The 25,700-nt window shown below is 35.1% G+C and overlaps 3 protein-coding genes across 3 annotated transcripts; all 3 read right to left on the bottom strand.

Moving 5' to 3' along the window:
- Nucleotides 1-6,304: 6,304 nt before the first annotated feature.
- LOC145585950 (uncharacterized) lies at nt 6,305-7,753 on the bottom strand. Its single transcript, XM_081642643.1, has one exon. It carries the CDS (start codon nt 7,751-7,753, stop codon nt 6,305-6,307), a length of 1,449 nt encoding a protein of 482 aa, XP_081498769.1.
- A 44-nt stretch (nt 7,754-7,797) lies between these two features.
- LOC145585949 (putative disease resistance RPP13-like protein 1) lies at nt 7,798-8,679 on the bottom strand. The gene has a single exon (XM_081642642.1). It carries the CDS (start codon nt 8,677-8,679, stop codon nt 7,798-7,800), a length of 882 nt encoding a protein of 293 aa, XP_081498768.1.
- Nucleotides 8,680-21,517: 12,838 nt separating this feature from the next.
- On the bottom strand, nt 21,518-23,590 carry LOC145585948 (uncharacterized). Its single transcript, XM_081642641.1, has one exon. The coding sequence runs from the start codon at nt 23,588-23,590 to the stop codon at nt 21,518-21,520; it is 2,073 nt and encodes a 690-aa protein (XP_081498767.1).
- Between the last annotated feature and the right edge of the window lie 2,110 nt (nt 23,591-25,700).

The following is a 25,700-nucleotide window of genomic DNA, read 5'->3' as shown; positions in this document are numbered from 1 at the left end:
AAAGCTTTTCACCCAAGTGACTTTCAATTTCCTGAGCTCCAGCATTGAGTTGAGGGTCAGGAGATCTTGGTTTGTGGGAAACATCATTCTTCGTGTGCGAATGGTCAGTTTAATGAGCCCTCTCAAGCGTTTTAAATCATCGAATTCAGCAAAATGATGATTTGGATCTTTAGGCTGCTGCTGGTTTTCAGAAACAATTATGAACCCCAAGAGTATTTCAAGGTATTCCAGTTTGGTGATTCCCTTGGGGATGTGATCCAACTGATAACACTCGGATAAGTCCAAAAATAAAAGATGGGTTAAGTTTCCAATATCTTTGGGTAGTGACTTTAAATCTTGACATGATCTGAGATCCAATACCCTGAGGCTTTTAAGCTTGCAAACTGATTCTGGCAGCTCATGAATTCTGGATATCTCTTGAAGGCTCAGAATAAAAATACATTTCTCCTTCTTCAAGAATTCATCGAATTCACTTAAAAAGGAGTCTTCCACCACAATATGGCCCATGCCACGGTGAAAATTACCGAGATGTACCACATCTACTTGTGTCTTATGCTGAATCTTATAAATAAAGCCGGCTTCATCAATTATATTGAACACCTGCTCATTCAACTTGTATGTGCCATTGTTGATCATCATGATCCGGGATGGTTGTAGTTTTTGCCTTTTGAGTCTGGGGACTTTTATAATATGGTACGGTCTTCTTACTCTTTCGGGTGTATCAAGTGATGATAAATTTGATACTGACTTGACAAAGTCTTTGCTTATTATAATCCTGCTACTTCCGCAAGCGCGCATCAGGTTTAATGAAGGCTCTGCTACAATATCATTCAGAAATTGTTCTCCAACCAAGTGATCATTTACAATATCTTACCCAATCAACCAATTAATTAACACTCCTTTGCTGACCTCCACATTCTGCGGTACGAACAAGTCGTTACTAATGCACTCTTTCGCAAGCCGTGCGCACCTGAAAAGCACCTCTCCTTTTTTTTTTACCAAGCTTGTTAAATGCTTCCACAAAACCATCATTACTGTCATCAATTGGCAGCACTTGAGACGAATACAACGACCCAGAGCCAGTACCATCAACAGAGGCCTGCGGTTTTTGAGAATCGACATTAAGACGACGATTATCCTTCATCTCAACAAGCTCGTCAAGTAAGTCCTTGTAGGATTGCTTATGTTCACTGTCAACAGCAATCAATTCATGAATCATACCTTCAACTTTTTCAATGACTTTTTTACCACCCCTCTCATCCAAGGAGTAAGAAGGTGGTACTAGGCTTTGTTTCGCAGTCTTTAATTCTTCCTTCAATCTTTTTATGTCTTCAACAGCTTTATTATTAGGATCAATGATTGTCTAGTCTTCTTCTTAGTATTTTTCTCCATCCTACGCTGCCGTAGGACTGCCGCTAAACTCGAACCATATTTCACTAGGAAATTAAGACGTCGAGTTGGTACGTATGAAGATGACTTCGAGGATGACGACATGGCTGGATTTGATCTAGTATTGAAGAAACTAGACCCAAACAAGATGGTTTGGTTGTTTATATTTTGTATGTTTATTGAAAAAAAAAAAAAAAAAAAAAAAAAGAAACAGAACAAAAAGCCAAGTAAAATGTAATTAAATATTGAAAATGGAGCAACTGACCAAATTAAAACAGAATTGGTCGTGAAATAGAGAATAGGATTTGAACTTGAAATAAGGGTAATAAAGAAATTTGAGCAAAGGAGGAATAATTTTCTTTATTTTGGCAAAGGAAGTAAAGTAGACTTCAAGAAAATCACAATTTACAATTTCCTTTTTTCTTTACTTAAGATAAAGGATGTCTGATGTCGTGAAAGAGTTGCCAAATTGATACTCCGTATTCTAGAGAGATTGTTATATACACCAGGGTGTATCATACGTCCCTGAGTATTTGTTCTCATTTTGATGATTGTTTTTCATTTCATCATCAAATAAAAAGCAAAAACTAATTTTGGATTAATTGGGTGTACGGTGCACCCTGGTGTATATAACAAAATCTACATATTCCATAATTTCGTACTTACTCCATTCATTTTTAATCGCAACGTTTGTAATTTTGCACTATATACTCACACAATTATTTAATCGTCTTTTTGTGATTTATGCATTGAGAAAAATATAGTTACATAGGAATTTTGCTGAACAATTAATAAACAATTTTTTTTTTAGTTAGTCTAATACAAAAAAGCTCGTAAAATTAACATTCCATAACTTAGTAGAAGATAATTTAATCATATTTAAGGAATTTATGCATAATTTTAATAAAAAACCAATCCGTTCCAAAACCAAATTTTGAAGGGTTTTTGGACATTGGAAAAAAAATAATTTTTTTCAATCCAAAGACCGGACCGGTTAATTGGGTTAGAGGACAGTTCCATCCTTGATTACACCCCGCTAACCGATCCTCGTCTAAACAAGAATTGGAAAATTTACATAAATTTGACACCTAAAAATTAACAAAATTTCGATGTCAACAATCACTTCCAGGATAAACAGGTTCGAACACTCAACCTCTTAGAAGAAAAGTCATTGTTTAACCTTCTAACTAATTGTTACTTATGTTATAATCTTGCACACAAATTGATGTTATACTACAAAAGTATTGAAATCACATACTTGCTCCATTCTTATTTTTTTATTGCACCATGAGAGATTTCACGCTTTGTCAATGCATTACTTTAGCTATTAATATCTTCTATTATACTTTTGTAAAAATTATAAAAATTTGATATTTGAAAAGAAGATTTCAAGGCAAATCTAATTACATCCCACATGACTCTATTTTTCCTAATGGATAAATCACAAATGATGGTCAAAGAAAATTAAGTGAATAGTGTAACAGTCATAATAGTGCATAATATAAAAAGGGAGGAAGTATAAACTATTAAATGTCTTGTAAAAAATTAGCAGTTGCACAACAAAAAAAAAAGTAGCAACCCGGGGCAACGCCCGGCCTATACACTAGTTAATTTTTTTTATAAATTGGGACTACACTTGATCTTTCAAAACAATAAATTAGGTCTATTCCTTTGAAGAAATGCCTCAAGTTTTTTATAAAGAATTTTATAAAAAATCTACTGGATAATAAGTAATGTTTATTCTTCGTTTACATATTTCTTCCTCCGATCAATCATTTAACATTTATTCTTGACAACCTTTATCTTTCTAAATAAGTATTTATGCAAAATTATCTTGGGCAAGTTATTAATTTGATTATGTTTCATTCAATTCATTGCTTAACACGCACTTTAGGAACTAATACTTTAATTTTCAGTGGAAAAGCTTAGGAAAGCTGCTCATCGAGTTAAACAGTAAGTTATACTCAATTTGTTGAGTAACAATTACCTTCAACTCATGTTGGAGAATAAAGGCAAAGTGACCAAAATTCAGACCTTTGTTTTACAAGCTTCTGATACTAAGCTTCTTGGCAATAATTTCCTTTTACCGTGTCATTGTAATATAAGAATCTTACTTTTGTAACAATGTGAGATACCGAAAAGAGATGAAAATTTTAAGGTACAGCAGCTTGTACCTTACTTGGTACAGACAAAAAACGTGAAAAGAACATGTTGCTATTTTGTAAAGAACATACAACCATTTAGTAAAGAAAATCCAATTTTATGTTATTTTTTTATATCTAAAGAATATCTATAATATAAATAAAGAACATGATAATATTATGTTGTGAACATTATTTATATATACCGATTATAATTTTAAGACAAAATTCAAATAACATTTCGCAATAAGCAATGAACATTATATGACAAATAAAATTAAATTACACTGACAATCAAAGAACATGAAAACATACTCTTTTCACTATTTTTTTTAGTGCAAATATGTTCATTTTACTTTAGGTACATGTTCATTACATTTAAATAGTATGTTTTTTTTTTTTTTTTTACTACAGCTGTATGTTATTTACATTTGTATCGTATGTTCTTCCTGCGAAACGTCTGTATAATGCAAAGTACCCACACCTATAGGAACCACACACTAAAATAATGAAAGTTTAAATGCAAGGTTCGTTGATGCCCTCTAACAAGAGAGCCTGTTTGACTTGAAAGGTGGATGCAGCTTGGCCTCTTCATATATAGTGCGTAATCAACAGTATGAGGAGAGAATGAGATTTGAACCCAAGACCTTTATTCATGTCATATTGGCTTTGGTACAATATTAAATTAAGGATCATCTTAGTAACAACTTTAAACTTACGATTGAAATTCAGAATTAGGGCCTGTTCACTTCAGCTTAATTTTAGTTCAATTCAGTTCAGTTCAGTTCACTTCTATTCAGCTCCTAATTTTCTTCTCTCATAAACAATTCATTTCAGCTCTATTCAATTCAATTCAATTCAGTTCAACTCATCTCAGTTCCAATCAGTTAAGTTCAATATATGTGAACATGCCCTTAGTTTATATACTCATTAAATTATCCTTCTACGTGATTGTGATTTACATACCTTTCTGTAAATATAAAGCCACTTATAATCTACTTAGGTTTGTTCAGGAAAAATAAAATAATGTACTTGGGTTTTTCACAGCTAGGATTGTGCCTATAGAATCGAATTTATTGTCAATGGTCAGTTGCAAATGATCAGTTTAAGGCTTTTGATTCATTTAATTTTGTCTAAATTTTTGTTTAGGTTTACCCATTTTATTTTAGCTGGTCTTATATAAACTTATTTTCTAAAGACTGCCTTTTGTGTACACTATTTATTTTCCTTCCAATTTCACATATGTTGCCAGTTTTTTTTCTACCTTTTCTTTTACTAGCTATCTAGAAATTAGGACCAAGTAGTTATGAAAATAAAAATAAGAAGCTTGGCTTTTGGCATTAATATTGTTTAATTTTATATTGTACTACTTTTGATTATTCCCTATAAAACAGTATTTATAGATATTGGTAGCTTATTAAAGACATTTTTTTAGCTCAGTAGATAATACAGCATCATTTTATTTATTTATTTTTTTTTCTAACCACCACTATAACATATATATTTTTGATAATATACGGTAAATATAAAATATTATGATACCCATTATCAGTTAATAACCATTTAAAAGAGACACCATGTACATGCTTTCAAATAATTATATAATCTATCTAATAATAATAAAAAGGAAAATTTGTTAAAAACCATCTTATAAAAATCAAGTTTTGTTGAAAACCATCTTATAATATTTTTTTTTGTCAAAGCACACCTGTTTTAAAATTTCTTTTGTTGAATCCCACCACTTTTCGGATTTCGACTATTGATTGACATTTCCGGCGTTGATTAGCATGTGCACCTCACGTGACCTACTTAACCCCACTTTTCTATTATTTTCCCCCCCTTTTCCCTTCGTTCATTGTCCCTTCGTCACTTACAAATCCGTGCAATTATATAAAAGGCTATAAAAACCAAAGTATGATGAAGAGGATTGACGTAGAGGGGAATGAATGGAGGGAAAGGGGGGAAAATAAAAGAAAAGTAGAGTTAAGTGGGTCATGTGAGGTGCACATGTTAGTCAATGCTGGAAATGTAAGTAATTAGTCGGAACCCGAAGAAATGGTGGGACTTAACAAAAAAATTTTAAAACAGGTGTGCTTTGACAAAAAAAAATTTAAAACAGAAGTGTTTTGACAAAAAAAAAAAAATTATAAAATGGTTTTTAACAAAATTTGGTTTTTATAAGATGGTTTTTAACAAATTTTCCTAATAAAAAAACTATATAACAAACTTTATAGAAAAAATAAAGCAAGCTAAGCCAAGTGACTTAACAAAGTCATCATCAACTGCGAAATATAAAATTGGGAATAAGTATTGATCACCAGCCATCGTGCAACCCCAAAGTACTAATCTAGTTAATTGATTTTTTAAAGCATAGTCGTCAAACACGCCGGTGATATTGACAATTTTTTAACATTGTTGGGCAAGGGAGGTATGCTAGTAATATTAGCTTATTCATATAAACCAATATAAAAGGAGTAAACATCATACATAAACACGAGTACACCACATAATGAAATATGGGTATTCAGAAACTGAGAAATTAGTAATCTAAAACCAAAAATTGTACAATTATACAAAAAAAAAAAAAAAAAAAAAAAAAAAAAAAAAAAAAAAAAAAAACCATAGAAATGAAAGGCTATACATCATACATCAGTCTTTAAAAATTAGATAAGGGACCTTTCGTATGATAGAAGAATCCTCACCATCCGTCCTCCATCTTTGAAATAACTTTGGACATTGTTGAACCTTAAGATGTTTTAAAGACTCCATGCGACCTAAAGAATTGGGAAATGGTTTGAGCAGTGGGCAACATTGAATCTCAAGCCTTTGTAAAGCAGATAGGTCACCAAGTGACTCAGGAAGTGTTTTAAGTATGGACAGTTTTGAATCGAAAGGCGGTGAAGGTGGGTGAGTTTCCCAATCCACTCCGGGAGGGTTTTCACTTCATAAAATGAATTCAGCGAAAGTACCTCAAGTTTATTGAGAGAAATAAGGCTGTTTTCGAGGGATTCCAAGTTGGAGATACCTATCAAGTTCAAGTTTTGGAGGCTCTTGAGACCTTCCCATGCTACTCTCATGCTGTCGTCCCCCAAGTTCAACTTTTCACAACGCTTGATTTCCAATTTCTTCAGGGAAGAAAGTTGTAGTGCACTAGTAATGTCTTGCAGCCCATTGCAGTCATGAATCACAAGTTGTTGGAGCAAATTCATATCAGGTTTGAAGTCCAATTTTTTCAGTTTTGAACATCGTTTGATTGTCAATGACTTCATGATACTACTGACAGTGAGAGTCGAATCAAGGTCAATAATTGACACAATTTCCACATTCTTCAGTCTGGTGGTAGTTAGTGATGATGAGAATGGTTCCAACCAAAACCACCCACTATAGGTGGATTTTTGTGCCTTGAATTGCGGGATAGGAACCCGCCTCCACCAATTAATGCAGGAATTTTGTGCCTCCAAAGATGTTGTTATGAGAAATTTGAGCAGCTTCTCGTGGATGTTATGTGTATCGAGAGACTCCAGATTTAAAATTCGGGGAATTGACATCATCTTTGGGCAATCTTTTATTCTAAGATGAAAACTGTTAGATCGGATTTCTTCTTCCTTGTTTTGACTCGACCAACCCTTGAGTTCTTGTAAATTAGCCAACACCACATACTTCAAGGATGGAAAGTATGAATAAGAATCTTCACTATTATAATCATTATTATCTATGTACTCCAAGGACTTAAGATCACTCAGTTGAAGGGAGCTCAGATTACGTAAACTACTCAAATGTGGTAGATATTTGCAACTGTTGCAGTCTTCGATACATAAAGAAACAAGGTTCACGAGGAAAGCGAAATTATCGAACTTTCCCCCCTTCCAACTGCGAACTACTAGGCTTTTAAGATTCGGAAGAGGCTGCAAGAAGTGAAGCATGTCATCAACAGATGTTTGTCCTCCATGCGAAGTTGACCAAATCAATGACAAGTCACTTATTAGGCTCTTATCCTTCAATGCTTCAACAATGTCACATTTTTTGTCAAAACGAACTGTTAGCTCCCCACCAAGCTTCAAGCTACGTAATGTATCTAAATTATTTTTTTCTCTAACTACAAACAAATCTAAGAGTGTAAGAGATTCTAATTTTGAAACTTGAGGTGGCATCTCAATCAATGTATTCCCAACATACAAGTGCCTCAGATGCTTAAATGTGTGAAAATTTTCTGGCAATTCCATTACACTAGAGAAGCGGAGGTCCAATGTTTGCAAATTTTCCAACCTTACGATGCTCTCAGGAGCTTTTCAAGGGAGATGCCAAGTCTAAGGTACCTTAATTCCTTCAGTCCTCCCAAGGAACTCAGAATGTTTTCATCACAATTCACCGCTACCAAATCCAATGCTTGTAAGCATGTACAACTTGTAAGGATTTTATCCATATCTGAAACTTCTACAAAATCTTCACAAAATTGTCTTGGCAAGAAAAGAAGAGACCGAAACTTGTTGGCAGTAAGCATCCATGATGGTGGTTTCCAGGAAGAGTCAACAATGACACCTAAATGCAAAATATTGGAAGCATTGTTTTCCCTAGGAGACTCATCATCAACTAAACAAAACTCGGGTTTTGCTATTTCCTTAAGGAACTCATTCACTAAATAGTGCATCTTGTAGCCAACTTTGTCACCGGTACGTTCTCTTTGAACGATTTCAAAGAAATACCCTTCTTCCAATAACTTCTGAAAATATTCATTGCCAACTAACTCTGGATTTGGTGCTGTATTCAGCTCTTGAGAAGCCCACAGATGTATCAGATCGGTCTTATTGAACGTATAATCCTTCGGAAACAATGAACAATAACGCACACATTTTTGAATGTCTGGGTGTAATTGATCATAGCTACTAAGTTTCAAGTTGAACAAATTGGTTTTTGATGCATCTCTCATGCTTGTCAGCACAATATCACAACGATCCTCCCATTCATGTACTGTATGTTTCGACGAAAAAAGAGCAGCTACATTCTCTAAGAGGGGTGGATCATTATGGTACTGGGCATAAAGTTTTGTAGCAATCTCCAGCAAAATCTTATTATTACTGAATTCCTTTTCTTCATTAGTGAATGCCTTTCGTTTGAACATAGTCAACCCCATTTGTTCATCCTTTTCCATGGGTAGAGCTTGAACCTTTGCAATGGGTATCTGTTAAAGATAAAATGAATCTTTATTTCTAAGTTTAAAGAAGCCAAGTATAATGGTGATAATAATATAAATCGTATAGAAGAGGCATACTGTTGAGACTTAGAACACTAGCGCAATATTGTTCCATTTTAATAATAATAAAAAATAAAATAAAAAAAGGTAATAAATCACTTCATAGGGTTAAAAGGGGTATCCCTCTTATAACCATATGATTTTGAGCTATAATGAAACCTAGCTATATATTGTCTGATTTGTCTCTAGATATGCTTCAACAATTAAACATGTAGCAACTTCCATTCCATATTTTGAATATGGGAAGGATGCCACGTGTTAGATTTACTTTCTTAGTGTTAATTGAATTTTTTTATACGAGAAGGGTTTTATATATTTTTGAATTTTTCACTAATAAAAAAATATTGAAGATACAAAGTGATGGAGTTGAGTAAAATATAACTGATGGAGTAGTAATAAATATTGTAAGAAAATATAGTCGTAAGTCTTTGTTATTTTTAGATTAAACCATTAAATAATGATGTAATGTTGGATTTGTGATTAACTTTTCATTTTTCATTTTTCATTTTAGGGATCACTATATTAAAACCTTGTAGTAGCAATACTCATTTGTTTAATTAAGAAGCTGATGACATGGACATTGAGTATTTACAAGGAAAGCGTTATGTGGCACATAATAAAGTCTTTTGGTATGCTATTTTATAATAAGAGAAATGTTATATGCAACCCTTAGGGCTACATATAAGCATTTAATATACTCTCTGTTTTGTATTAAGATGAAAATTTATTGACAATTCACGAGTAATTCGGTGTAATATATGTTAATTTAATGTCTATTCTTTCCATTTTTAGCTCTTATATGCAGCCCTAAAACCTAATCTCTTTGTATATACTGTGCATATTGTTTGATGAGAAGACACGTCTCATGGTATCAGGCTAGGTTTTCTCTCTAAAACCTTTTTTTCTCATCTCTTTCGCATTCTCTTCTTCTCTTTAATGGTTGACATTACCAAGCTTCACCTAGAAACCACCATCGCCAAAATCAAAACCTGTATTCTAGTCACCCTATACTATGACGGTATGTAGTACAATAATTGGTCGACGATGTTTCAACTTCATTGCCGGGAAATGTAGGAGATTATAGGTACTAAATGCGGAATTAACATGAATCATATTCATATAGCACCAAAACAAGGATCTCATGCATAACACATAAAGAAGTAAGAATTATACCTTTGGAGCGTGATTCCACGATGATCGAGTAAGAACAATAGGGAGATAAAGAACCCCACGTGTGATTCCTCTACTTAGTCCACGAGCACGGATTAAACCTCCACTAATGCTAGTTAGTTGTGACCGAACGCTTCAATCAACCTTCAACGGAGATTAGAGTCACGAACACACCGCAACACCACCCACGCACCACCACACGCACCACCAATGGAGGGGAGACGCACGGATCTAGGGAGGAGAAGAGGAGGGCCGAAAGTGAGAGAGAATTAGGGTTCGGGATCTCTTGGTTGCTTGTCTGACAATTTCACAGTGTGTCAAATTGTTATATCATGCAACCCTAGGTATGGTTTATATTTATAGATCATATCTAGAAATAAAACCATGTCCAAATCCTAATTGAACTCTTCTTACATTCCAAGCCCAAACATAAGATGTGTCATATACTCATGAGGCCCAATAATGGGCCTTCAACTTGTTTAACCCAATACTCTAGTGTGTGACCTTGTAGGATCCATCCTATAAGGCTTTGGACCATTTGACAAGCCCAAAGTCCAATTGTCAAATCTAGCAACAGACATTGGCAACCTTATAGTATGAACTTATTATCTCCATAACTGTGATCCTATGATATATCTAGTAATTGAACTTATCGAAGACATAACTCCTTCAGGAAAAACTTGGTTATTGATCACAGTATTCCTTCACCTATTGATCCTAAGGCTCCTGCAAAAGACCTTGCTAACCCGACTTTATGGCAGCGTCTCGACGACATTGTTTGTCAATGGATCTACGGTACGATATCCAATGACCTCCTTAATTAACACTATAATCAATCCGAATGATAAGGATGTCGATGCTTGGAATCATTTGGTGATTTTTTTTTTCAAAACAATAAGTTTGCTAGAGCTTATTCAATTGGACATCCAATTCACCAATACAAAATTAGAGCAATTTAATGGCGTGAAACCCTACTGTACTCGGCTTAAAGTGTTGCGTGATAGTTTATGCAACGTGGGAGACAAAGTCTTTGATAATGGAATGGTGTTTCAGCTTCTCAAGGGTCTCTCTAAAGAATATAGGCCTTTTCGATCCTCTGTGCATTTCTACCCTCTTCCTTCGTTCGAAACGTTGCGTTCCTTGTTAGAGCTTGAAGAACATGGCAATGATGATGGCTTTCTTGCTCAAATCTAGTTCTAACTCGGTTCTTGTGGCTGCAAATAGTGGTAAAGTTAGTTCTAGTGGCCTGGGGAGACTAATAACCAACATCGCTCTCGTAAGGGTGTGACCCGCAACAGCGGTTGTAATGACAATTCAAACAATGGGAACCGCAACAACAACAGCAACAATGGGAATTGCAACTAGTCCCAAGGTCAGCACACTTCCCAACCTCAAGGTCAGCAACCTCGTCCGACAGCTATTGTTCATCCAAGCTATTGGTTTTATCCACCTTAGGCTTTATGGGGACCGTAGCCATGGGCCAGCCCACCCTGCCCTTATCCGACATCAAGCTGGTAGTTTTTTCTTCCTACTCAAAGACAATAGCCCCCTCAACAGGGTATTCTCAGTGCACAGCCTCATTATTAGGCCTATTACATTGCTTCTCATCCTAGCACATGTTATGCTCCGAGCGATATTGATCAAGCTATGTATACTCTCACCTTGCAACCACGTGATGAAAATTTCTATATGGACATTGGATCTACATCTCATATGACCCACTCGCAAGGTAATCTTTTTTTCTTACTTTCAATTGACCAAGAATAAAAGTAATGCAATTATTGTTGAAATTGGTAGCACAATTCCAATTTGTGGTTATGATCACACCTCTCTACCCCGCACTATGCCTCCATTAGCTCTTAGAAATGTTCTTCATACAAAAAATATTAATAAGAACCTTGTTTCCAGTCGAAAATTCACTAATGATGATTCGGTTTCTGTTGAGTTTGATCCTTTTGGGTTTTGTGTGATGGACTTGCAGACAAAGATCCAAATTCTAAGGTGTGAGAGCTTGGGGAATCATTATCCACTCACAAATTTTCGAGCCAATTCATCTTTGTTTCCTACAACTTTTGTAGCCATATCTTCTAGTGTTTGGCACTCCTGTCTAGGTCACACGGGAGTTGTTTTATCTTCTTTACGTAGTAGTAATTTAATTGAATATAATAAGGCTCAAAACAATATTTGTCATTCTTGTCCCTTGGGAAAATTAGTAAAATTGCCTTTTTATGATTCTCTCTCGACTTCTACAATGCCTTTTGATATTGTTCAAAGTGATTTATGGTTTCCTGTTGTTACCCATGCCAGCCATCGATATTATGATCTTTTTGTTGACAACTATAGTAATTTTTGTGGACTTTTCCAATCTCTCGAAAATCTCAAATCTATTCTCTATTTATTTCTATTCGAACATATATCAAAACTCAATTTGAACGTGATATCAAATCCTTTCAATGTGATGATGGTCGTGAATTTGATAATGGTCCTTTTAGTAATTTTTGTGACCAACATGGCATGTCTTTCCATTTTTCTTGTCCTCATACATCTCCTCAAAACGGAAAAACTGAGTGCCAAATTAAGTCAATCAACAACATTGTCCATACTCTCATACTTTAATGCCACCATCTTTTTGGCACCATGCCTTAGATATTGCCACCTATCTCTTAAATATCTTGCCCTTAAAATTGCTAGGATATAAAGGACTTACTCAAATTTTGTATCAAAAGACTCCAACTTATTCTCATCTCCGAGTTTATGGGTGTCCATGTTTCCCTCATTTTCTATCCTCAAACATTAATCAACTTCAATCTTGATCAACTCCGTGTGTCTTCTTTGGTTACCCATCTAATCATAGAGAATAAATGTTACGATCTCTGAAGTCGTAAAATTATTGCGGCTAGACATGTTTGGTTTAATGAGTCACACTTCCCATTATCTAACATCCATACATTATCCTCCTCTTCGTATGATTTTTTAGATCATGATGCATCACCTTTGCACTTTCATTATTTGCATCAAAATGCAATCACTCCACAAAGTGCAACAACTCCGCAAGCTACACATTTATCCCAACCCAATAATTTAGCCTCATTAAACTCTTCCTCTTCCTTACAGTCTGGTACAGCCTTGCCCACTAATGAGGCTTTCCCACAAACTTCTTCTTTAGTGTGCATAAAGCAGTCTAGTCCGCAAGCTCCTTGCGGCCCATCATCTCCCTCCGCAACCCTATTGTAGACTTCTCTGCCTCAACATTTCATCACCTCAGTCATCTTCTAATGGCCCCTATATACCTCCTCATATACGTCCTACTACTGTTATTTCTATCCCTACTATTTCTCCATCACCGCCTCACTGTATGACTACTCGTAGTCAACACAGTTTCTTTAAGCCAAACCACAAATATTGTGATCATGCATTAAGTGCCACATCTTGAGGTATCTCCCCTCTTCCTCGAAACCCAAAATATGCACTTAATTACACAAATTGGAATGCTGCTATGCAAGATGAATATAATGCTTTTCCTGAAAATAAGACTTGGGATTTGGTCCCGCATCCTTCTAATGTGAAATTATTTGTTCTTTGTGGTTTTTTTGGCATAAAAAAAATTTTGACGGTTTTTTTAAGAGAGATGAAGTTCGACTTGTAGGTGATGGAAAATCTCAGCGGGAAGGTATTGATTGTGAGGAGACATTTAGTCTGGTTGTTAAGCCGGTGACTATTAGAGTTGTTATCAGTATTGCTTTGTTTAAATCTTGGCCGACTCATCAGGTAGATGTTAAAAATACTTTTTTACACGGTAATCTGAATGAGATGGTCTACATGTACATACCGACCTTTGGGGTTTAAAGACCCTAATTGTTCGGATCATGTGTGTTTGCTTTGTAAATCCCTTTATGGTTTAAAGCAGGCACCTAGAGCTTTGCTAGCTTTGTCTCTACCATCGATTTTGTTCACAGCAAGTCCGAAAATTCCCTTTTCATTTACAGTCGTGGTTGTGACATTGATTACATTTTACTGTATGTGGATGATTTTATTCTTACTGCCTCTTCAGATGAACTTCGTTGTTCCATTATATCCAAGCTCAGCTCTGAATTTGCTATGAAGGATCTTGGAGCTTTAAGCTATTTTTTGGGTATTACATTTACAAGGGACATAAATGGTCTTCTCCTTTCACAGAGAAAATATGCTGAAGAAATTCTTGAAATAGCAGCCATGTCTAACGAACTGCAAGCCGTGCATCACTCCTATGAACAAGAAAGGCAAACTCAACTCCGCATCCGGCGTTTCTTATGATGATCCTTCTAAGTACCGCCAATTGGTTGGTGCTCCTTAGTTCTTGACATTCACTCGATCTGACATCTCTTATGATGTCCAACAAGTTTGTTTATTCATGCATGATCCGAAGGTCAAGCACATGGACCCTTTGAAGCACATACTCCGATATGTTCAAGGTAAGGTTGATTTTGGCATTCACTTATACAAATCTTCGATCAATTTTATCTTGTCATATATGGATGTCGATTGGAAGGTTGTCGGACACCCACCACTCCACTTCCGGACATTGTGTTTTTCTTGGGGACAACTTGGTTTCTTGGTCATCAAAATGACAACCCTCATTGTCTAATTTCAGTGCTGAAGTCGAATATAGGAGTGTTGCCAATGTTGTCTCCGAATCTTGTTGGATTTGAAATTTATTGCTTGAGCTGTTATCTCCTATTGCTAAGGCAACATTAGTTTATTGTGACAATGTGAGTTCCATATATCTTTAGCGAAATCCAGTCCAACATTGACGCACTAAGCACATTGAGATGAACATATATATTTTGTTCGTGAAAAGGTTAAACATGGGGAAGTCCGGGTCCTTCATGTTCCGTCTCGCTATCAAATCGCTGATATTTTCACTAAGGGGCTTTCGCGTGTACTCTTTGATGATTTCAGAGATAGTCTAAGCGTTCGTCGCCCTCCCGCTTTAACTGTAGGGGTGTGTAAGAGTATATATTTATGTAATTTTTTATTATGTAATTACTTTGTTAACCTTAAACTAAACCCTAATCTCTTTGCATTTATTGTTCATATTGTTCAATGAGAAGACACAACAAATGCTTCTCTTTGATATGAATATTGAGTAAGATAATATAAATATATATGACAACAAATTCTATCATTAAGATCTAACAATGACATAATGTTGGATTGGTGTTTTTTTTTTTTTATTTAGGAGATACCAGTTCGAAACTTTGTATTTTGTAGTAGCAATGCTCATTTTTAATTGAGAACAGAGGTAAACTAGTTAAGCTTATGGCAATGAGTTGAGTGATCAAAGATATAATAGCTGAAAGACTTTTAATTTCAAATAGCAAATGTTCATCTAATTTAAAAAAAGCTGTTATTTTTTTAAAACTTTTGATAGAGTATCACAAAGGCTGGATGTATTGGATGGAACTTTTATTAGGCATGGCCTTTAATGGACATGATCAATTCAAGTATAAATGGTATCCTAACTTAAATAGCAAAAGAAAATGGATATCATAAAAAATACCCCCAACATTCAATTTCACTTTTTTGTCTCGCTCTCTATTGGTAATTTTCGTTTCCCTTTAATCGACCCATCCATTGTCGATCCACATACTACCCCCACTTTCACTTACTTTTGTCTCTCTTCTACTCCCAGTATTTTTCCTTGCTATCGACCCATTTATTGTTGACCCATGACTCATTTTAGCTTAACAAAAAGTGACTCTCTTTTAACCCGACCCTTTAATGATCCGCACACAAAAAAACCACTTGTACATATAAGTAACAAATCTCATCTAAGAGACTAAGAGGATCGAGATTTTTAGCTTATTGACAGTGAATGAAAAGATAGTGAACTTATATAAGGCTAGTAACATATGTTCTGACGGATTTATATTCCATCAAAAAAATTTGACGGAATTGTTGAATTCGTCAGAAATATCCGTCGAAATATAATAATTGCCTTCGGTTATTTCGATTTTTCCGACATAATTACACTTCCATTAGAATTCGTTCGTTGGAAATAGGTTGTTTTCTTGTAGTGTTAAATAAGCTAAACATTCAATTCCTATTATGTCACTTTTAATGAGTCTTCATTTTCTTTCCAAATATTGAACACATTTCGAAAATCCAATTCAACTATGGCTTTCTCGAGGCTTTGGATGCAACCAGCTTATTGTCACCTTTGTGGAACTATAGTCACCCTTGTTTAGTTCCCAACCATAATACACATGTAGAGAAGCATACACTGTATCTTGCCTATGGGCGTAACTCCTAGAACGTATCTCACCTACTAAATTGTGACTGAAAATCTAGTAGGGCTAACTTTCAATGCAGATATCTCAAAATATAAGTGATTTTGAGGTGATTGAAGTTGAAGGTGATAGATTATTTTAGAATTTTTTTAACGATAGGTCATATGCCTAATTCCGAAAAGAAATGAGAAAGTTATGGCTGTTTTACGAAGAATTGATGCTGCAGGAATATGTTGACGAAGTACGCGAACAGGCACACCCGTGCCTAAAAGAGGCACACGTCCATGCCTAGTAAAAATATCAATTTTTTAGTCCGGTTTATCTTAATTATTTTAGGGATAATTTCCTAAAATTATATCTTTTCTATGACGGCTATTTGAGTATACTTCGGGAACAATTTTAGAGTTTGATTAGGGTTTCCTTATGTTGTAAAAGGACCTTTTAGTTAATCAATTAGATCATACCTTTTGAGCCATTAGATTTAGGACTCCTTGTATTATTCTCTCATTCTTTCTCCATTATAGTGAAGAATTGAAGCTCTCGAATCCCCCACCCGTGGATGTAGGTCTAATTTGACTGAAGCATGTAAATCCTTGTGTTCTTTGTTTATCTTCTTTATTGTTTTTTCTAGTTCTTATTTTTCAGTGACTTGTTCCGCATTAATCAAACAAAATTATTTCCTAACATCACCCATAGTCGTCAAATCTTCCGCACACTCATGTAGTGAGCCTTCTCCATAATCATCCTATGCAATGCCTTCTCACTCCGCTAGCAAGTCAGCATATTGACATTTCCTACATACTAAAACAATACATCCCCTCCTCGTTGAGAAGAATTGCCAATTCAGCCTACTTGAGCACCACCACCTTCACCCCGTGTCGATCATCTGAAGTCACCACGACATATTCAAGCCCTTACTACCAATTTTACCCCACATTAAAAATCACCACTACCAAAATCATACAAATTGCCCTTAATGATCCTAATTCTAATTAGGCGATGTAGGTTCAATTTGGTGCTCTAATTAAAAAAGAGGTTATGGACTTGGTACCTTGAAAAACGGGGGTGAAAACTGTTGAATATATATGGTTGTTCAAACATGTTTCATAGTGAATTTGGGAAGCACAAAGCTCATCTAGTTTGTGATACTGACTCGCAGGAGGTTGGTGTGGATTGCGATGAGACTTTTCTCCGGTAGTCAAATCGGCTACCATTTGTACAGATTTTAGTTTAGTCATGGCCAAGAACCAGTCTATTTATCAATTGGATGTAAAAAATGCCTTCTTTCATGGTGATCTACAGGAGACTATCTATATGCATCAACTTCGAAGGTTTATTAAACAGAGATACCCACTTATATATGTCAGTTTGTAGCACTCTATCATTTGAATTGAAGCAAGCTTCCAGAGCGTTTTGCAAACATTTTGACCAAAATGGGTTTTAATTTGTTGTTGATAAAGTGACATATATCTTTTCACTTTTTCCAGCATGATGATGGTATGTCATAGTTACTTCTTTATTATGTTGATGATATTATCTCAGCTACCTCACAGGAGGGGATTATATCTCAGTTACAAACTAAGCTCCCTATGTTTGATTGTGGCCCCCTAAGTTATGTCTTAGGAATTGTGGTAACTAGCGCAGAACACCATTGTATATACTTCTTTCTTAGCACAAGTATGCTTAGGAGATAATAGAATGTGCATATGGGCTCATGTAAATTTACAACCACTCTAGTTGAAACTAAGTCTAATCTTAGTGTTGATTCGGGTCCTCCTTTCTAGGATCCTACTCAATACTGCATCTTAGTAAGTGCTCTTCAGTACCTCACCTTTACTTGGAAAGATAATACTTATGTGGTACCATAAGTGTGTATTTTTTATGGATGATTCTAGTGAGCCATATTACGATGCATTAAAATGTATTCTATATTACGTATAAGGTACCATTATCAAGGGTTACATTTATATGCGTTTGTTGTAACTTGATTGATTACTTATACTGCCGCTAATTGGGGAGATTTTGACTTCGAGTTATTATTGATTTCTTGGGAATAACCTCATTTCCTGGTAATTTAAGCATTATCCAATTCTTTCTCGATCAAGTACAGTAGCAGAATATTGAGGCGCTGCAAATGTTATATCTAAGGCTAGTTGACCTCTTAATCTATTGCTTAAGCTACATAGCCCTCTTCAGGTTACTATTATTATTGTGATGATAACATTAGTTCTATATCTTCTTTAACAACCTGGTTCAGCACTAATGCACCAAACATGTGGAGTTGGATATTCATTTTTGTTCAAAGAAAGGTTATTTTGGGTCACATCAAGGTGCTATGTGTTCTTACTAGATATCAACTTGCATACATTTTCACATAAGGCCTTCCCTGAGACTTTCTTTAAATTTTAGATTTGGTCCTACGTAGGTATGACCTCTTTCCACTATGACAATGACGGTGTGATAGATAGTTTAAAAAGATTATTTATCACATATTTAGGATGCATTTTGTATAGTTGTCGCACAAGATTTTCTAACACAGTTAGGTTTTGTCTTGTGACTATATATATATCATCAATATTGTACGCTTCAATTTGAGGAGATTTTGCGAAATTTAAAATGTAAATCTCCTGATTCCTCTATGTAATTTAAAGTCCAAAGGGCTAGAGTTTCTTATATGTGTTTATAGGGCTTTGTCGTCTTATTTCATACTATGCACCTATTTGGTCATAAGAAGGAGATGAGGCTATTGTGACTTAATACATATGAGCCTAATGACCCTAGAAATGACATTTTTTACATAGAGAATTGTAGGTTGGAGAAAAGTATAGTTATCAAATATTCTCTGAGATCATTAACATATAATCATATAAGTTTGTATATTATCTACACTACTTACATAAATTTGACACTATAGAATCTAGAAGAAACCATTGTCATCTCTAATTAAAACTCTGTGGCCAACTTAATAATAATTGCTTAATAAAGCATGCATGAAATTTTTGTACAATATACTTTGGGAAAGAAAAATGTTACCATCATCACTCACCTCTTTTTCTAAAAGCTTGAAAACTCGTTCCAGGATGATATTCTCTGGGTTCTCATCGTTTTCCTCTTCGAAAACCTTGGCCTTTCCTTCTACTTCAGAACTAATACTTTAATTTAAAGTTGCAAAGTTAGGAAAGCTGTTCATCAAGTGAAACGTAGAGTCAGTTATATTATAGCTATTGACTTATTGAGTGATGATTACCTTGACTTCATGGAAAATGTAAGCAAAATATCCAAATTGGGACAATATTTTTTGTGTGTTCCGTAGCCGCTTTTGCCACTGTACTACTTGGCCTTAAACTTTTTCTTATGCTTCAGTGACATTTATGTTTCACTCTATCGTTTTTTCATTATACTATCTCCGAATTTTTTTAGTTACAATTTTAAAATATTTTATGTCTCACAAATAATACCCTAAAGTTACAATTAATAAAAATCGAAGGTAGTATAAAATATTAAAAAGTACTCTATATCTTATATAACAACTTGGCAAATTTTCAATGGTAGGTCTTTATTTTTGCTTAATTTCAATGGTAGTCAATTTTTCTTTAGCTCATCAATGGCAGTTGTTTTTTTTAATTAGAAAATTACATTTGTGACCTTACTAAGCCGCCTAAAACCATTTAATATATATCATATCGTTAACTTAAATCGTGGTCAAAGATTTAACCCCCAGCATTTAATAAAGAAAATTTGCGAGAAAGGACTTTTTAAAATGACTTAGCTTGTTTGTGAGATCGAATCTTATATACATATAAAAAAAACAAACAAAAAAAAAAGTAGCAAATTAGGACCTTACTTCAAAAAAAAAAAGTTGTCAGATGGGACCTTATTTCAAAAAACAATGCGAGATGGGACCTTTTGATAGATTTGAGCGTGACTGAGGTGGTTTCGGAGGTCACTATGGGATTTCAGCAAGGTGGAGGTGGTATCCGGGAGTTTGAGTAGGATTTTGACAGGGTGGGGGTGGTTTTCGAGAGTCGGGGTGAGATTTCGGCCAGGTGGAGATGGTTTTCAGGGGGTTCGATGTGGGATTTGAGTGAGGTGGAGGTGGTTTTCGGGGGTCAGTGTTGGATTTAGGCGAGGTGGAGGTGGTTTTCAGGGGGTTCGATATGGGATTTAAGTGAGGTGGAGGTGGTTTTCGAGGGTCAGTGTTGGATTTAGGCGAGGAGGAGGTGGTTTTCGAGGGCTAGGATGGGATTTCAGCAAGGTGAAGGAGGTTTTTGAGGGTCAATGGTTGGATTTTGTGCAAAGGTCTCATCTCACTATTTTTTTGAAATAAGGTCTCAATCTGCCACTTTTTTTATATAAGGTCCTTTCTTACAAACAAGTCACTATAGGAGGTCATTTCTCGCAAATTTTCCTTTAATAAAACCCTCTATTAAATCAACCGTGGATAATTTTAACAACAATTCTTCCTCACAAATGTAACCACACTTCTTCATGTGGCTGGTGGCTTTTGAGGGTTGGGGTTTCTAGAGTCGGGTTTTAGTGGGTGGTGGTTTCGTGAAGGGTTTTGGTGGGTGGTGGTTTCGTGGGGGTGTTTCTCGTGGATGGCTTGGGTTTCCATGATGGATTTTGGGTTATAGATATATAATAGAGGTGATAAATGGGCGAGCCAGGCCGGGTTTGGGCCGGGCCGAGGTTAAAAAAATTGTCCATTTCTTGGGCCGGGTAGAGCTTCGAGCTGAAAAACATGTGCCCAAACCCGCCCAAACTAGTCGGGCCATGCGGCTTTTCAGGTCAATTTCAGGCCGGGCCAAAAAAATCAACTAAAAATTCATAAAATCCATTTCCCAAACCCGTCCAAACTTTTTTTGTAAATCGGGCCGGGCCGGGTCGGACCCGACCTGATTTCGGGCCAGAAAATTCTGCCCAAAACCCACCCAAAATCGAGCTGGGCCAGCAGGTCAGGCTCAGTGTGATCAGCTCTAATATATAATGCATGACAAAATCGCACGCAATCAGTGTATTAATGAATATATTTCATTTATATAAATCTTTTAAATTCTTATACATTGTACGTCCTTAGAATTATGCATAGCATTTTCCATAAAATATTACTCCCAACTGCAATCTAATTAACAAATTATTGTTGCTACAAGCCTAATATATAGGATAAACAAGTATTGAATCAGAAACTGAAATATAATCAAAGGAACAATATAGCCTATGTACGTACTAGAGATGACAATTTATTTGCAATAGAAAATAACACCGAATTAACACGGACACTAGAATTTGCTTCAATCTCACTTGCCAATAATCAGTTTAGCAGAGCGTAGACCACGATCTTCAGGAAGAGGAAGACGATAACCAAGATGACTCATGAAGAGCCACACCAATGTTATGAGCTCTCCGCCTTTGCTCAAATTGGCAAAGTTGTATCTAGGCGAGGATCGTATGGCAGCGTAGCACAACATTTCCACCCAAACTTTGCTTATTATCTCCCATTTCTTGTCTCCAAACATCACCAATTGCTTAGCTAAGCAACACGCCTCATCGAACACAGATTGGCTGTCGTTGGACTTGGATACTTGAGCTGCAATTCTATCGTCTAATTTATGATAAACCACATATTCACAAAAACTTTTCATTCGATCTCCATTATTTTTACTTGCTTTATCATATGCAAGAATGATATCTTTTTCTGTGCTTTTAAAATGAACATCAGATTTACTCACCAGCTGGGGCACCAAATCTTGGCGTCTTAGTATAAGATAAACCACGTAGTCAGAGAGTTGCTTGCTAAGTTTGCGATGTGGCTCACACGTAGTGTTAGACTCTATCCAATAGCAGATATCAGTAGTGAGGTGCCATGTTAGCACGCTTTCACTGTAATCTTCAACATCTATAGTCCAAGGTTGCAAGTACTCGGAAACGAGGAAGAAATCGTCTTCCAATACCAAATTACCTCTAGCTGAACATACTTGTTCCATTCCCTCTTCATCTCCTCTTACTAGCTTGGCCTTCTGTTGTAGCTCTGTGAAGATGAACTCGAGATAAGAAAGCCTAATTGGATTTCTTTTCACATATAGCCAATCGATCAAGCAATCTTTGATCCGCTTTATGTAGATAAAATCAAGGAAATTAAATGCTTTCCGCTTGAAGCTACAATTCAACAAATTGTAGCTTGAGGTGGATTGACACCACCTCTTAGCGTAAGGATCTCTCCACCAAATTGACCACTTAAGCAACACTGACAAAACATTTTTGGGAAGTAGTCTTGATGGATTGGCAGCCGCCAGCTTTGTCACCGTGATAACAAACCAATCGGAATGTAAGAACCTAAGAAAGGAGACGATGTCTAGAACTATGGCACCCCCAAGTAAGGTAAAGGACACTCCAACATCTACCGAGTAGTATTTTGTATTACTACGAATAGCAAAGAAGAACAATAAAGATGCCGTGATTAATGAAAGGAAGCAAACAAGGCGCAAAAAACCTCGTTTCTTGCTTGCCAAAAACACCTTTGTATGCAAGACATCATAAAACAAATTAAGCTCAGTTAGTATGATCTCGATACCTTTAAGTACATGTTGTTTGAGGAAAAGCATCTCAACAAGCATGTGTTCATCCTTTAAGGTCGAGACATCGTCTGCTAGAATCCCTCTAAAGCTATCATAAAGGGTGTAAGCATGATTGACATTCTCCTCAACATTGGCCTTATTGAGATCGGAATCATTAGTGTCATCAACGTTGTTTGCTTTCTCGCTACGAATGTATACAACCTCAAATCTAGACGGAATATTAGAAGTTTCTGCAGAAAAGTATTCATCAGCCCATCTATTGAAGGAAGATATCGGTTCTTCCCCAAGAGAGGCTCGAATACCTTCCCTACTAGCAAAATACAAAGCAAAAGTTCGCTCAACATATTTAATAAACCCGTCGATGAACATCAAGGCCATGGGAAGCCATAGACGGTTATGTCTACCTCTAACCATAGACAAGACAAAGACATAAAGGGTGACCACTGTTTGGGTGATCAGTTGAAGTGCGTGGCGATGCCATAGCTCGTTGTCTTCGAAAGCCAGAGCAGTGATTGTGTCCGGGCCGCCAAGATGCAGCAGAAGAAAGGGTGCCCAAAATGCAACGATGTCTGCGCTCGGATTATCATCACTTTGGTGGCTACGACTGATCAATCCAATGACTAAGAGCGCGACCGAATCAGCAGATAAGTAAAGCAGCCAAAGGAACGCCAATAGATATCCGTTTGCGCTGTTTTTTCTGAAGGGTGCAAGTAATGCAAGGAATGCTTGGATAACCAAGCTTATAAGCATCAACGTCGGGACTTCCAACGTTTGCCATGTCCATGTTTGCTTCATCTTCTTCGATTTACCAAAGTTGTCACCACTAAAGGTGTATACTACGCATGTACGAGTACTGATCAAGTTGTAATGTATAATATAAGTGGTGCTAATTGAGTGAAAGCGTTGTATGTGTGTGGGATACTGGGATGAATGCTTTAAAGGATGTTTTTGATCAAGTTGTAGTATACAATATTTTTGGGTGCTTTATAGAAACAAAATCCTAAATTAAGCTATTGTTAATAGCTTAAACTCCTTACTTCCTTAGCTACTTTTTAAAACACCCTCCAAAACTATTTGATTTTTTATGGTCTTCAAATCGAGTCTTATAATGTATATATCTCCATTTTAATACATATAAATTTCTTTTTCATATATTTATATAAAAAAAATATAGTAAGGCGGATTCATCAAGATCCCATTATATATATTATATCTTATACATTTATGAAATTTATAGCCAAAAAGTTTAAATTTAACCAAAATATTGGCAATGTGATCGACAAAAAAATAGAGATAAGAGAGTAGGCAATTCGTATCTACAATATCTATGAGTATGGTATGTTATTTTGTTTTGTTTATCATTCCTCTGTCACATAATAATTGACGTTGTCAAACTTTACACACATGTCGATGCAGTTTGATCTTATTTTTAATTTGACCTGTTTTTTATTGACATTGGTTGTATTTGCTAATTTAAGATTTAGAGAAGTAATAACTTCATAAGGCAATTGTTTGTATAGTAGTTTATTTAGGATATAGATAAGTTCTACCCCTTATTAAAGGGCCTCTTAAGGCTGAAGGCTCCTAGTTGTGCTTTATTTAATTTCTTTTCAATAAAAAATAAAAAAAATAAAAAAATAAAAAAATAAAAAACCTAGATAATTAAGGGTTCGTTTGGCATTGCTGTGGTTTTCTGCTTTTTGGTTTTTTGTTTTTTAAAAGTATATGATATATGCCCCGTAATGAATCAAAAATTATTTAAACTTTTTAAAATCATGATAATTTTGAAAACTGACAACAGAACAGTGAAAACACCTTTTTCTTGTTTTCTGTTTTTGGTTTTTGGTTTAAAAAAAAACAGGAAACTGAAAACAAAAAATGATGTCAAACAAGCCCTAAAGTGATCTATTATTCGTTGCATAAAAAAAGAGTAATCTTGTATTCTTTTTTCCCCATTTACTTCGTGCTGCATTTATAATTATTCTTAACCACCTCTATCGGTTATACCTTGCAAAGATGACTACTGCAAGTTATTAAAGAATGTTTCATTGCTGACTGCATACTTCAAGAACTAATACTTTAATTTCCTGTAAAAAAAACAAAAAAGGTTTATGCGAAAGCTGCTCATATTGAACAATCCATTTTACTCAAGTTGTTGAGTGATGATAACCTTAACTTTATCTTGCAAAATAAAGGCAATTTGTTTTTGTGTGCTCCAAGCTATTGTTTTTCAAAATGTACTTGTTGAACCTAAGTTTTATTCTTGGCTTCATTGATCAAGTTAATGGTTTGTTTGATCTTTTGTACCAAATGAGTAAATAAGGACTATATTGTAATAGAAGGGAGACTACAAATGACCACATAAAAAAAATTACTCATTTCATACGAAATAAGAAAGTATGGTTGTATCTAACAACTACAACTAAGGATATTCTCTTCACCTTATTGGATTTGAAGTACCGAAACTTAAGTGAAATTTTATCTGAATTTATGTGAACTTATTAGATCTTATTGATTTATTAAATCTTATTGAACTTATTTAAAATTTATTGAATCTTATTAAAACCTTTTAGAACTTTTTGGATCTTATTATTATGTTAGTAATAAAAAAATATACATATAAAAAAATAATATTGTAATACTAAAATACTACCTCTGGATCGTATTATATGCAACTTTGGGGTATTATTTGTGAGATATAAAAAGTTCCAAAGTTGCATATAATATGATCCGGAGGTAGTAATAAGTACGAAATAAAATATATAATACTTATTTATTAAAAAAGTTTTTAATATAATTATATTAGATTTGATTAGAACTTATTAGACCTTATCTAACATTTTAGAACTTATTAGCCCTTATTTAACATATTAGAACATATTAATCATATTGGACCTTATTATAG

This window comes from Chenopodium album, chromosome 16, assembly GCF_948465745.1.
Source record: "Chenopodium album chromosome 16, dcCheAlbu1.1, whole genome shotgun sequence".
Taxonomy (NCBI): domain Eukaryota; kingdom Viridiplantae; phylum Streptophyta; class Magnoliopsida; order Caryophyllales; family Amaranthaceae; genus Chenopodium; species Chenopodium album.
This window is presented reverse-complemented; position numbering and strand designations above follow the sequence as displayed.

Excerpts from the sequence above, each read along its gene's own strand:
- LOC145585950 (XM_081642643.1), bottom strand. The coding sequence starts at position 7,753 with ATGGAATTGCCAGAAAATTTTCACACATTTAAGCATCTGAGGCACTTG.
- LOC145585949 (XM_081642642.1), bottom strand. The coding sequence starts at position 8,679 with ATGGAAAAGGATGAACAAATGGGGTTGACTATGTTCAAACGAAAGGCA.
- LOC145585948 (XM_081642641.1), bottom strand. The coding sequence starts at position 23,590 with ATGAAGCAAACATGGACATGGCAAACGTTGGAAGTCCCGACGTTGATG.